Here is a 13,579-nt window from a genome sequence, read left to right on the forward strand (position 1 = left end):
ACTGTCTAGTAGGCAAATAAACTTGGAAAGGGGCTTAACACACACAGACACACACACACACACACACACACACATACTCTCTCTCTCTCTCTCTCTCTCACCTGAGAAAGAAAAAACAAAGAGCAAGAGAATGAGAATATAGGTGGTAGCTAAAATTGTGGGGGTGCATGTGATTGCAACAAGAAAGGAACACAAATTGAGAAGAAAACCAAGGTCAGGATCCTGAGAAATACTAGCGTAAAAGGTGCAGTTAGAGGACACGAAGGCCAGAGGTAGAGTCGTATCAAATGAGGCAGAGATCAAGACAAGGATTTCAATATCCACTAGATTTGGCAACTTGGAAATCTGTGGTAACCTTCATTAAAGAAATTCCAGAAGAATAAAGACTCTAGAGAGGGTATATAAGGAGGAAGAAGGAAGTGGAAATAGCTGATTCTTAAACATCTTGACTGAGAAAGGAATCCCTTCAATTTCTGGCATCAGAGTCACTCTATAAACTAAGATCCCTGTGCTTCAGATCCGTTCTCTTCCTGATCAGAAATTTCATTCTATTTATTCTTTTTTTTTCTATCATCTTCAGCCTATTTCTTTCTTCTTGTCAGAACTTAAACACACTCAAGTTCTTCTCATCTTTTTTTTTTATTAAAGATTTTTATTTATTTATTTGACAGTAGGCAGAAAGGCAGGCAGAGAGAGAGAGAGGAGGAAGCAGGCTCCCCACTGAGCAGAGAACCCGATGCGGGGCTTGATCCCAGGACCCTGGGATCATGACCTGAGCCGAAGGCAGAGCCTTTAACCCACTGAGCCACCCAGGTGCCCCGTTCTTCTCATCTTTAAACAGCTCTCCCTGCCCCTCATACCCTCTGGCACTCTCTCACCTCTGACTGTGAAGTTCTTGGAAAAAGTTCTCTCCTCAAGCCTTCTCTTCTAACTCCCACTCATTCCTAGTCTTCATCCCCCTCTCATCTGGCCTCTGTCCCTACACTCCATTGGCACTGCTCTTGCCAAAGTTGTCAACAAGCTCCCTACTGTGAAATCAAAAGGATGCTTTTCAGTCCTCTATCTTACCTGACCACTCGGCATTATTCTATGTTACTGACCCTGTCCTCCCTCATGAAATGCTCTTTTCTCTTAGCTTCCTTACTGCCATACTCTTCCTAGTTTTCTCCCTCTATCTCTCTGGCAGAACTAGACTGCTTGGTATACACTGCTAGTTGGGTCACCTAGACATGCTATTTAACTTTGTCTATGCTCCCATTTTCTCACCCCGTAAAATAAGGATAAACTAATATCCACCTACTTCATAAAGTTACTATGAGGACTCAACAACGCTTAGCACTCAGAACAGTGCCTGGGACCAAGTAAGTACTTATTAAATGCTAACTACTGATATTATCAAATACTATAAAGCTGTCATACCTCTTGTCTTCTGTTGGGCTCCCCCCCACCAGCCCCGGCCTCTGCTAAAACGTGCTGTTTCCTCAGAGTTCTATGCAGGTTCTTTTCTTACTCTACACACTCACCCTGCTTGATCTTATTCAATTATAGCAGAAAGTCTCAAAGTATAGTCTATAGACCCCACAGGGTCCCTGAGGTATTCTCTAGAGGCCCACAAAGCAAAAACTATTTTTGAAATAAAATTTGCCTTTGTTGCTGTGCTGACATTTGCAATGATAGTGCAAAGTAACGGAAGGTAAAATTTACAGTGCTTGAGAATAAATCAAGGCAGTGGCAGCAAACTGTAGTAGTAGTTTTTGTGTTCTTCCTTGCTATATGTCCTCTTCGTTATTTATTTTTAAGCCAGTTCACTTAAGAATGTCCTCGATGAATTGAAACTGTACTCCTAGATGTCCATCAACAGATGAATGGATAAAGAAGATGTGGTATATATACACAATGGAATACTATGCAGCCATCAAAAGAAATGAAATCTTGCCATTTGCGACGACGTGGATGGAACTAGAGGGTATCATGCTTAGCGAAATAAGTCAATCGGAGAAAGACAACTATCATATGATCTCCCTGATATGAGGGAGAGGAGATGCAACATGGGGGATTAAGGGGGTAGGAGAAGAATAAATGAAACAAGATGGGATTGGGAGGAAGACAAACCATAAGTGACTCTTAATCTCACAAAACAAACTGAGGGTTAATGGGGGGAGGGGGGTTGGGGGGGTGGGATTATGGACATTGGGGAGGGTATGTGCTATGGTGAGTGCTGTGAAGTGTGTAAACCTGGCGATTCACAGACCTGTACCCCTGGGGATAAAAAGATATTATATGTTTAAAAAATAAATAAATAAATAAATAAAAAAGAAAAAAAAAAAAAGAATGTCCTCGATGAAGCAATACAAATGATTGATTTTAATAAATATCAGACTTTGAGTGTATTTTAAAAAAGCATTCTGTGATAAAATGGGAAGTACACAGAAAGCACTTTTGCTGGACACCAAAGTATATAGTTATCTCAAGGAAACACTAGTTCAACTGAGTTCTGTGCTGAAATAAATCACTTTCTTCACAGACCACCACTTTTACCTGAAAGAATGGCCAACAGACAAACCAAGGTTATTTGGATCTGTGTTTTAGGAAACATTTTCTTGAAAATGAATAAAATTAACTTTTCACAACCCCCCCCCCCAAAAAAAAAATAGGAAAAAAAAAAAAAAAAAACTAGTGCCAATGATAAAATTCAAGCTTTCAAGTGAAAATTAGAATTTTGGAGAACTTATATCCACCTCTGAGCTTGACAACTTCCCAGTGCTTCAAGCTTTCATAGGACTGGTTCTGATGAGATTAACTAATATGATTTTTTAATATTATATAAAGGAATGTACTAACATTTGGGAGATATATATAACTCAGTGAACCAGTATTTTTCTTTTTCTTAATTGAAGTACTTTTTTTTTTTTTTTTAAAGATTTTATTTATTTATTTCACAGAGACAGAGATCACAAGTAGGCAGAGAGGCAGGCAGAGAAAGGGGAGGAAGCAGGCTCCCTGCTCAGCAGAGAGCCCGATGTGGGGCTTGATCTCAGGACCCCGGGATCATGACCTGAGCCGAAGGCAGAGGCTTTAACCCACTGAGCCACCGAGGCGCTCCCTTAATTGAAGTACTTTTATTTTATGTACAAAGAGTTAGCATGAAAGTAGGTATCTTAGATATCTGCAGTTAAGGTAGAAGACCCATTCAAGAAGTTCACTTAATCCAACTTACTGAAGCCTATATCCTTCACAGACTGATGGAAACAATGGTGGCACATACTGAAGCTGTATTTTCAGATCAAACTACGCTAGTTTGAGCAGATGTGACAAGCATGAGAACCTTTTTTTTTTTTTTTTTAAGATTTTTATTTATTTAAGAGAGAGCAAGACAGCAGCAGAGGGAGATGGAGGGAGAGAAGCAGGCTCTCCACTGAGTAGGGAGCCTTATGTGGGGCTTGATCCCAAGACCCTGGGATCATGACCTGAGCTGAAGGCAGATACTTAACCAAGTCACCCAGGTACCCCAGGGATGAGAACTCTTGCCAGATTTCCTCAGATGACTCCAGTAGAGCTACTGGTAACCCATCTTGCTCTCTTGGATGCAACGAGGCAAAGTGACCAATTCTTGATAGCCATTCAAAATTTAAGACAGACCAATGGATTTTAACATGAATGAAAAGTTCATTGATAGGGTTTCAGATTCCACAACGCAACCAACATTTAAGAAACTACTACGGGGACGCCTGGGTGGCTCAGTTGGTTGAGCGGCTGCCTTCGGCTCAGGTCATGATCCCAGTGTCCTGGGATCGAGTCCCGCATCGGGCTCCTTGCTCGGCAGGGAGCCTGCTTCTCCCTCTGCCTCTGCCTGCCACTCTGTCTGCCTGTGCTTGCTCTCTCTCTCTCTCTCTGACAAATAAATAAACAAAATCTTAAAAAAAAAAAAAAAGAAAGAAAGAAAGAAACTACTACGTAGAGACATGTGGGTGGCTCAGTCAGTTAAGCATCTGGCTCCTGGTCTCAGCTCAGGTCTTGATCTTAGGGTTGTGAATTCAAGCCCTATGTTGGGCTCCACATTGGGTGTGGAGCCCAATTTTTAAAAAAAGAGAAAAGAAACTACTACTTGTGTTGTGATGTTGTATCAAAGAAAAACTACTTCTCCTTTCCAATGACATATATGTGTGAGGCCAGCTTTTATTTATATACTTCAACCAAAACAATGTATCACAAGAGATTGAATGTAGAAGTCAGAGAGAAGAATCCAAAAGAACCAACTATCTTCTATTAAAGCCAGATATGAAAGAGATTTGCATGAAAGAGATTGTTCTAAATATTTTTGAAAATGATTACTTTTATAAAATGTTATCCACATTAACATGTAACATGGCTTACTGTTACTTTTTTTTTTTTTTTTTTTTTTAAGATTTTGCTTATTTGAGAGATAGAGTGAGTGAGAGAGAGCAAGCACACAAGCAGGGGAAGAGGAAGAGAGAGAAGGAGACTCCCCACTAAGCAGGCAGCCTGATGCAGAGCTTGATCCTAGGGCCCCGTAGGCAGATGCCTCACTGAATGATCCCCCCAGGTGCCCCTATTACTGTTACTCTTAATGAAATAAAAAGTACGTTTCTTAAATTTCTCAACTTCCTTTTTTTTTCTTTAGATTTTACTTATTTACTTGCCAGAGACAGAGAATGAGCACAAGCAGGGGGCGTAGCAGGCAGAGGCAGAAACAGAAGCAGAAGCAGACTTCCCGCTGAGCAAGGAGCTGGATGCTGGGCTGATCCCAGAATCCTGGGATCATGACCTGAGCTGAAGGCAGATGCTTAACTGAACCACCCAGGTGTCCCTCAACTTTACTTTCAAATATGGAAAAACTAATAGGAATAAGGGATGCTCAATAAATTTTAAGAATGAAAAAGAATGCTGAGAGCAAAAAGTCCCATTCAAAAATTACTAAATTATACTAATACTATTCATTTGTATGCTGATAACTCCCAACCATACATTATTTTGTATATCCCTTATACATATGCACCCACGTCAGGGTATTTTCCTGAGTAAATTCTTTAATACACACACACACACACACACACGAAGATTTTATTTATTTGACAGAGAAATACACAGCAAGAGAGGAAATATAAGCAAGGGGAGTGTGAGAGGGAAGCCGGCCTCCTGCCAAGCAGGGATTCTAACATGGGGCTCAATCTCAGGACCCTGGGACCATGAACTAAGCCGAAGGTAGACCCCTAACAAATGGCACACCCAGATGCCCCTATTTTTTATATTTTTAAAAATATTTTATTTTTAAGTAATGTCTACACCCAACATGGGGCTTGAACTCACAGGCCCAAGATCAAGAGTTGCATGCTCAACCAATTGAGGCAGCCAGGCACCATTCTGAGTAAATTCTTGAGGACAGAATTTGCTGTCTCCCAACAACATGTGCTATACACATTTGTTGTACTTACATGTATATTCTTTGCAGTTTTTTTTGATGACTATTTTTTTTAATTGGCAAGTTTGTTCTTTTTTTTTTTTTTTTTAAGATTTTTTTATTTGTCAGAGAGTGTGCACAAGCAGTGGGAGCAGCAGGCAGAGGGAGAAACAGGCTCCCCACGGAGCAGGGAGCCTGATACAGGACTCTATCCTAGGAATCTGGGATCATGACCTGAGCTGAAGGCAGATGCTTAACCGACTGAGCCACCCAGGCATCCCTGGCAAATCTGTTCTTAAAGCAGCAGCAGATGAAAAAGAAAAAGACCTCTATGATATATATTACCCTAAACCATGCAAGGCATGCACTGGGATTAATAGCAGACTATTCTTCCCTCCTTCTCCCACTTTCATCAAAGTTATCTTCACTTAGGCCTATAATAGGGCCTTAGAGTATTACGATGACTAATACCTGTGTAATCTGATGTACCTACCAGGCACTGTGATGAGAAGGATCAGCATCCTGCTTACATCTAGCCTCACTATAAGGGACATAGTCTTGAGATAGTAAGAATTACATACAGTATGCATGTTAAAATGTTTCAGGTAAACACAATTTAAGACTAACTTGTAGTATCACTGTATAGTAACCAGTGAATATTTTACTGGCTGTAGAGCAGCAGTTCTCAAAGTGTGACTAAAGAACAGCTAGCGGTCCCTAAGACTCTCATTGCTAAAGAATTTCTCCCTTTCCAACTATATACACACATTTCTTTCATTACAGATATTTATCTTTTTAATTTTTTATTAATTTTTTAAGGGAGGGGGCGGGACAGGGGAAGAGGGAGAAAGAGAATCTTAAGCCAGCTCCAAGCCCAATGCTTAACCCAGCCCAAAGCCGGACAAGGTGAGGCGGGGTATGGGGGTGTGTGGCCTCAATCTCACAACCCTGAGATCATGACCTGGGCCAAAATCAAGAGTCAGATGCTTAACGGACTGCGCCACCCAGGTACCCCATCTTTACACATAATTTATCTTTTTTAAATGGGCAAGTGAGGGGCACCTGGATGGCTCAGTGGGTTAAAGCCTCTGCCTTCAGCTCAGGTCATGATCCCAGAGTCCTGGGATGGAGCCCTGCATCAGGCTCTCTGCTCAGCAGGGACCCTGCTTCCCCCTCTCTCTCTGCCTTCCTCTCTGCCTACCTGTGATCTCTGTCTGTCAAATAAATAAATAAAATCTTAAAAAAAAATGGGAAAGTGACTATACAACTTAATGTATTTGCTTAAAGTAGAAACATACAAATGTGCGAGCGCCAAGAGATGGTAAAGAAAGAGGTTAACAAGAAACTCTTCCTTAACAAGTTTTTACTATCCTTCAGAGTCCAAGAAACAAGTGTTTATTAGTGAAACATTAAGCCTATATTTATGTTAACCATTAAAAGGAAGTGAACCCACCTCTTCCAACTCCCCTAACAGCCTTATGCATATATTTATTATACTGTATTTTATTTTATTTTTTTTAAGATTTTATTTATTTATCTGCCTCTCTGCCTACTTGTGATCTCTCTCTGTCAAATAAATAAATAAAATCTTTAAAAAATCTTTAAAAAAAAATACTGTGATTGTTCTTTTTTTTTTTTTTTAAAGATTTCATTTATTTATTTGACAGACAGAGATCACAAGTAGGCAGAGAGGCAGGCAGAGAGAGAGGGGAAGCAGGAGGCAGGCAGAGAGAGAGGGGAAGCAGGCTCCCTGCTGAGCAGAGAACCTGATGTGGGGCTTGATCCTAGGACCCTGAGATCATGACCTGAGCCGAAGGCAGAGCCTTTAACCCACTGAGCCACCCAGGCGCCCCTACTGTGATTATTCTTAATGTCTTATCAGAGCTCTGCAGCACCCCATGTACACTTAACTACTCGACAAACTTGTTTGTTTACAGATCAACTACTCAATAAGAGGCCATATATAAGAAAGCAAAACTACAGAGCAGTTCTTGGCTAGACTGCTGATCGATCACTCAGTAATTACTCAAAATAGCCTATTACATCATTTATATCATTCAGGAAATGATTTACATTTTAAAACCCCCATTTTTGGGCGCCTGGGTGGCTCAGTTGGTTAAGCAACTGCCTTCAGCTCAGGTCATGATCTGGGAGTCCTGGGATGGAGTCCCGAATCAGGCTCCCTGCTCCATGGGGAGTCTGCTTCTCCCTCTGACCTTCTTCTCTCTCATGCTCTCTCTCACTCTCTCTCTCTCTCAAATAAATAAATAAATAAAACATTTGGGGGAAAAAACCCATTTTGGGGGCGCCTGGGTGGCTCAGTGGGTTAAAGCCTTTGCCTTCGCCTCAGGTCATGATCCCAGAGTCCTGGGATGGAGCCCACATCAGGCTCTCTGCTCAGCAAGGAGCCTGCTTCCCCTCCTTCTTTCTCTGCCTGCCTCTCTGCCTACTTGTGATCTCCGTCTATCAAATAAATAAATAAAAATCTTTAAATTAAAAAAAAAACAAACCATTTTTACCACAATTTTTAGAAAAACCTGTTCTTTAGAGCGGGGTCTGATATACTTAGGATGGATCACCTTCTCGTCCTAAAAAAAAAAATGAATCAAATGTGAATTTACATTAAAATTCTTTTCAGTTATAAATATTTGTTTGAATTACTTATCAACACTGCTCAGGAGGAATATAATACACACCACATATATAATTTTAAATTTTCGAACAGCCACATTCAGAAAGGGAAAAAAGAAACAGGTTAAATTAATTGATAATATACTTGTTTAACCTGATATATCCAAAATGCTATCACATCAATATATAACCAATGTTAAAATTTGAGATATATTACCTTCTTTTTTTTTTTCCTGCACAGTCTTCAAAATCTGATGTGTATTTTATCCCTAGAACACATCTAACTAACACATCACATTTGGACTAGTCACATTCGAAATCCACAAAAGCTAGTGGCTACTGCACTAAACTGCACAGTTTCAGATAATTCAGAGAGAATTCCTCACATCTAGGAAAATTGTTTTTGTTTCTAGGAAAACCAATTTCAATTTTTTTTGTTGTTGTTACAAGTTATTATGGTTAACTCCCTTTGTAGTAACATTTCTTTTTTTTAAGATTTTATTTATTTATTTGAGAGAGAGAGAGAGAAAATGAGAGGAGAGAGGTCAGCAAGAGAAGCAGACTCCCTGCCTAGCAGGGAGCCCGATGTGGGACTCAATTCCCCGACTCAAGGATCATGACCGAGCTGAAGGCAGTCACTTAACCAACTGAGCCACCCAGGTGCCCTGCAGTAACATTTCAATTAACTTCCCCGAAGATTAAGGTGTGAGTTCAAGCACAGAGAGTCCAAAACTCAGCGAAGAGCAGCTTTCATCTGCCTAAAAATACCTCTGGAGAGGAAGCCAAAAAGAGGTATATCTCTCTTTCCACTCTGTAAGAAGGGTGCAGATTTCATTTGCTTGTCTCTTCTTCATTAATTTCTTCTTAACCCATCTAGGGTTAGTTTTCTGAATCAGGAAGTGGCTAAAGCAAATCTGATGTTTCTTTTCTATGACGAATATATTGTCTCCGGGGATAAATCAGGAACCTGACCTCAAGCATTCCAGTATTCAGAGTTTTCTGCAGAGTCTTAACACCCACTGCACACAAAAGGTTAGGGAAGAAGCTTCCCCAGAGAGAGGATGGACACATAAGGCTTCTGACCGTCTGGAGCTTACTAAGAAGTGGATTCTTAGATAAGGGCAGGACCATGTGACTGACCTTTCCAATCCTGCTCTGCTGGATCTGCAAACCTGATTTGATTCTGTGATTTACAACCCAATAACGCCCAACAGAGTACTTTTAGGGATGCAATGAAAGGGGCAGTCTCCCTTACAGCCAGGTAAGCAGCTTTGTCCATTTTTCCCAAAGCCCCTCTACCCTGTCTAGAGGACCCACTAATACTGGGTCACAACGCTGTGACCTGACATGGATCTGGAAGGAGGGCAGCAGGCCTATCAGGGAGAGGAAAAAAGTTCTACCTCCACTTAGCGGAAGTGGGAGAAAACAAGAAAGGCAGTATGTAGCGGAGGTAGCAAGGCTTACAAGAGGAAGATGAAATGAGTGGTTGAGAAACGTGCACAAAAAAAAAAAAAAAAAAAAAAAAAAAAAAAAAAGTGAGTCACTACTCTTGTTGCCAGTTACATGACAGGCCAGCAAGTGAGTCTGTTCAGTCTCCTGTGACAGAGTATGGTATTGAGAAGGCTCTTTACACACTCCAGTGAGGTTGCTTTGGAAGTAACAAGAGAGAAGAGGGGACAGGAATAATGAATGAGCAGCATGGATAGCTCTCATCTATCTCCTGCATAATTCACAAAATAATTTTCTTCTGGCAACACAAAGCTCCTATTGCAATACCATATTCAAAATAAATGAGACTATATCGCTCTGATGGGTGTCAATATTAAGTCTCAAGTTCCTGCTTGATCCCAAGAAACAAGTGCTCAAGCGACTAGATATTAAGTTTCAAACAATTTTATCATGAACTTAGTAGGAAGTTTTAAAAAACACATGGAAGAGTTTCTTATCCCTGTTTTGATAGAGTACAGGGTAGCATGAATATGTGTATGGGGAGGGGAGAAAGAAAAAACGTGTAGAAAGGTGCACAACATGCATGTATAGTACGATGAAATTTAACCAGAAACAAAGGAATTTTAGTTTTGCCTCTCTCAGCTAAGCCAAACATCTATTTCAGGTTGAAGATCTAGATTCTAGTCACTCCTCTGGGCATCTGTGTAGATGAGGATAGACCCTTTTCAAACATTCAATAAATACTTACTGACCACATGCTATTCCTGAGGCATTCTGCAAGGTGCAGCCCACCAGAATACAACCATTCACCCGAGCCCCACAAAGGAAAACCTCCATTCTTTGGTAGGTAATAATCTCCTACCTGCAGTTCTTCAGCAAAATAGCTAGCTAGATACAAACACTTTACTTATTATGGTCAGGCGCCTTTTCAAGTCATCCCTATCAGATGTAGTTCTCCAGGGAATGTGAGAACTTAAAAAAAAAAAAAAGCTCAGTGTAGTTGATGAAAAGGATGAGAAAGTAAGACCAAACTGTAAATGCTATGTTTATTCTTTGGGAGATTTTTTTTTAAGTTTATTTATTTTTTAATAATTTCAACACCCAACTTGGGGCTTGAACTCACCACCCCAAGATTAAGAGTCACATGTTCTTCTTACTGAGTCAACCAAGCGCCCCTATTCTTGGGGAGATTTTTTTTTTTTTTTTAAAGATTTTTATTTCTTTGTCAGAGGGACAGAGAGAGAAAGAGCAAAAGCAGAGGGAGAAGCAGGCTCCTTACCAAACAAGGAGCATGACATGGGACTCGATCTAGGACCCTGGGATCATGATCTGAGCCAAAGCCACTTAACCAACTGAGCCACCCAGGTGTCCCTCTTTGGGAGATTCTTAAAAACAGCACAAATAGTAATAATTTATCAAAGGGCATAGTGTAAGACTCATTAAAATATGCAGAACAATTTGAAAAAAAAAAAAAAAAAAAGTCTTCAAGTCAAATACATTATATTAAATAACCAAGAATAAGATGAGCATGGGTTTGTTCTCCAAATCTTAGAATATTGGAAGAAGTGGGTTAAACCTTGAGGCTTAGGAAAATGATCTGGATCTTAGTTCCCCAGTGAGTATGAAACCTCTGAAAAGCTGCGGGATGTTTCTAAGCCTTAGCTTACTATCTATAAAAAAAGGCTGGAGTTTTAGCTCTTACAGTCTATGACTACTACATGAATCACTTCTAGAAACCGATTTGAGAAATGAGAAAACGTAGGAAAGACAATTAACTGTACCAATATTTCTAATACATCTGTTACTATACGCTAAGAGTGGATTCTACTACTTTTATGGAAGGCCAGTGTAGCAAGAGAGGAACTGATAATCCTGCAGTCAAATCTACTGCTTAATAGGTTTTATAAAAAGAAACAAAATAGCAAGACTGCTTCTAGGGTTAAACTTTCCTAAAGTCAATCATGGGATGAACAAGATGCCTGACCTTACTAGCCAAGGAATATCATACTAGAATGCTTTCAGCTCAGTGTCCCCATCCACCCTTATTCCCTGGACACTGGAGCACCATAGAAACATTCAGATAGAATTCCCACAGGTAAAGGATCCTTTCCAGCAGCTCTGCCAGGGGATATATAAGTCTTCACAAGCGTCTGAGGGAACTCTTTGGAAATCTGAAGATACACGCAAGTTTATACGAAATGGGTATTTACAAGAAACAAGCTATTTCCTCTTACCACTGACATGATGAAATTTCCATGTTGGCATATATAAAAAGCAGAGGATCTCTTCCTAGGACAATTAAATTTTTTCTGTCCTGAATTGTATATTTTCCTTTTTAGTCATTACATTCTTTCTCTTTTTTTCAGTCCTCATACACAGTTGCCAAGGTGGAGAGTATTTGGAACCAGATTATTCCTAAAAGGGATAAGTGGTTTTTGCCCCTACACGAGGAATATTTAATACAATGACTATACTTTTAAAATGGCAACAATAAGTTCCCAAGGACCCAGTAAAAGCATTTAGATCTTTCAGTTTCATTTGCTTCAGTTAAAAGCATCTTCATTTTTGTACGTGACTGTCTGACAGAGTGCTTTGGTAACAATACACAAACATTATGAATAAATGGATGAATGGCAAGCTAGCTACATATAAAAAATATCAAAGATTAGTAATCCAAACTAATCCAAAAGTAATCCAAAGTAATCCAAAACACATAACATTAATTTTCCAGAGAGTAAAAGATCATTTGCAATATACTTCCATCCTAGAAAGGGCATTTCTGCTCTGCATAAGGGCCAAATGAACAAGAGATGTCAAAAATGCCATCTTCATTACCTGAGACCTATGCGGAAAGAAGTCTCCTTTCCTGGAGTCTGAGTAGGTTTGATCAAAATCACCCACAGCTCTAAGTCCACATTATAAAATCTAATCAAGTCCTCTGTGAACATTGTATCTTAGCAGATACTAACCACTCAAAGAAAAGTGAAATCACTTTTACCAAAACACAAGGTCAGGAAAAGAAAGCTGTGATTCTGCTAAACTTAGAAGCTGCCTCAATACAAGTGTCCTCTTTTAAGCCCTCAGGCTCTCATCCTTTCAAAATGACCACTCCTCCTTCCATCTCGGGCCTCCAAGGCCTGTTCTGCAACTAATCTGACACCTTTCCATACGTTGGAAGCCTCAGGCTCCACCACGCCTCATCCCTACCAGATTTCTACTGTCTTGCGGTCTCTGGCAGCATTTTGGGGGGAGGGGGGAGTGAGAATATATACTATAATTTTTTTCTCTCTCTCTCACACACACGTCCATGAACCGACAGACCAAGCCTTGGGGCCTAACCCTGTTCCCCTCAACTCTCAAGAGTCCAACCTTGCTCTCGGAAGGGCTGGCTCTGCGTTAACCCTTGAGCTTCCACAGCCCCAACTAGTGCTGGTTCCCGTGACCCTTTCCTGTTTCTCGCTTTGGCTGTTCGGGCTCTCGGCCGCAGCACACACACAACCTGCTTCCCGTCAGTAGAATTCTTGGATGCTGGGAGCAGGCCTAGAAGACCCCCCAGGCGACCTCCGGGATCGGAGATGGAGAGGCCCCAGCGTCCCTCCACCGACTCCGGCTCTTTCACTGTCCACGCCCCAAACTCGGTCTTTACCTAGGCTCCGCGACCACCTCGGCCACCCTCCGAGCATCCCGCGCGGCGGCCCAGGCTTTCCCAGCCCCTGCTTCCGGGCTTTCTCCGCACTGATGCTTCCGGTGCTCGGTCTCTCCCCGCAAGCGGGCCCCAGCGGCCCGCGCCCCGGCCCTGGCCCCGGCCCTCCGCGCCGCTCGCTCGCGGACTCTCACCGCTCGAAGAGCAGCCGCACGGAGAATATGCCCGCAGCCACTGGGAATGCCGAGAAGACGTGCCGCGCCCGCGGGTAGCCGTAGCCGTCGCCCGGCCCCTCGAGGTCGGCCCAGCTCACGTTCTGAGGCAGCCAGAAGCGTTCGCTCCACAGCCAGCCCCACAGCAGGCCCAGGGCTCCAGCCGTCGTTGTCGCCATCTTACGCCCGCCCCGCGGCCACTGCCGCCACAGCCTCAGCTGCAGC

At 41.7% G+C, this 13,579-nt stretch overlaps 1 protein-coding gene across 2 annotated transcripts in view; it reads right to left on the minus strand.

Annotated features, from left to right (window-relative positions):
- The window catches only part of LOC111157957 (ceramide synthase 5), a 31,267-nt gene extending 17,688 nt beyond the window's left edge, over positions 1–13,579 (minus strand). For both annotated transcript variants that reach the window (XM_022519716.1, XM_022519715.1), the window contains exon 1: positions 13,337–13,579. In XM_022519716.1, the coding sequence (XP_022375424.1) occupies positions 13,337–13,533 (197 nt within the window). In that variant the 5' untranslated portion in view covers positions 13,534–13,579. The remainder of the gene's footprint in view (positions 1–13,336) is intronic.

The sequence above is a fragment of the Enhydra lutris genome, unplaced genomic scaffold (assembly GCF_002288905.1).
Source record: "Enhydra lutris kenyoni isolate GAN:26980312 unplaced genomic scaffold, ASM228890v2 scaffoldscaffold56, whole genome shotgun sequence".
Lineage (NCBI taxonomy): Eukaryota > Metazoa > Chordata > Mammalia > Carnivora > Mustelidae > Enhydra > Enhydra lutris.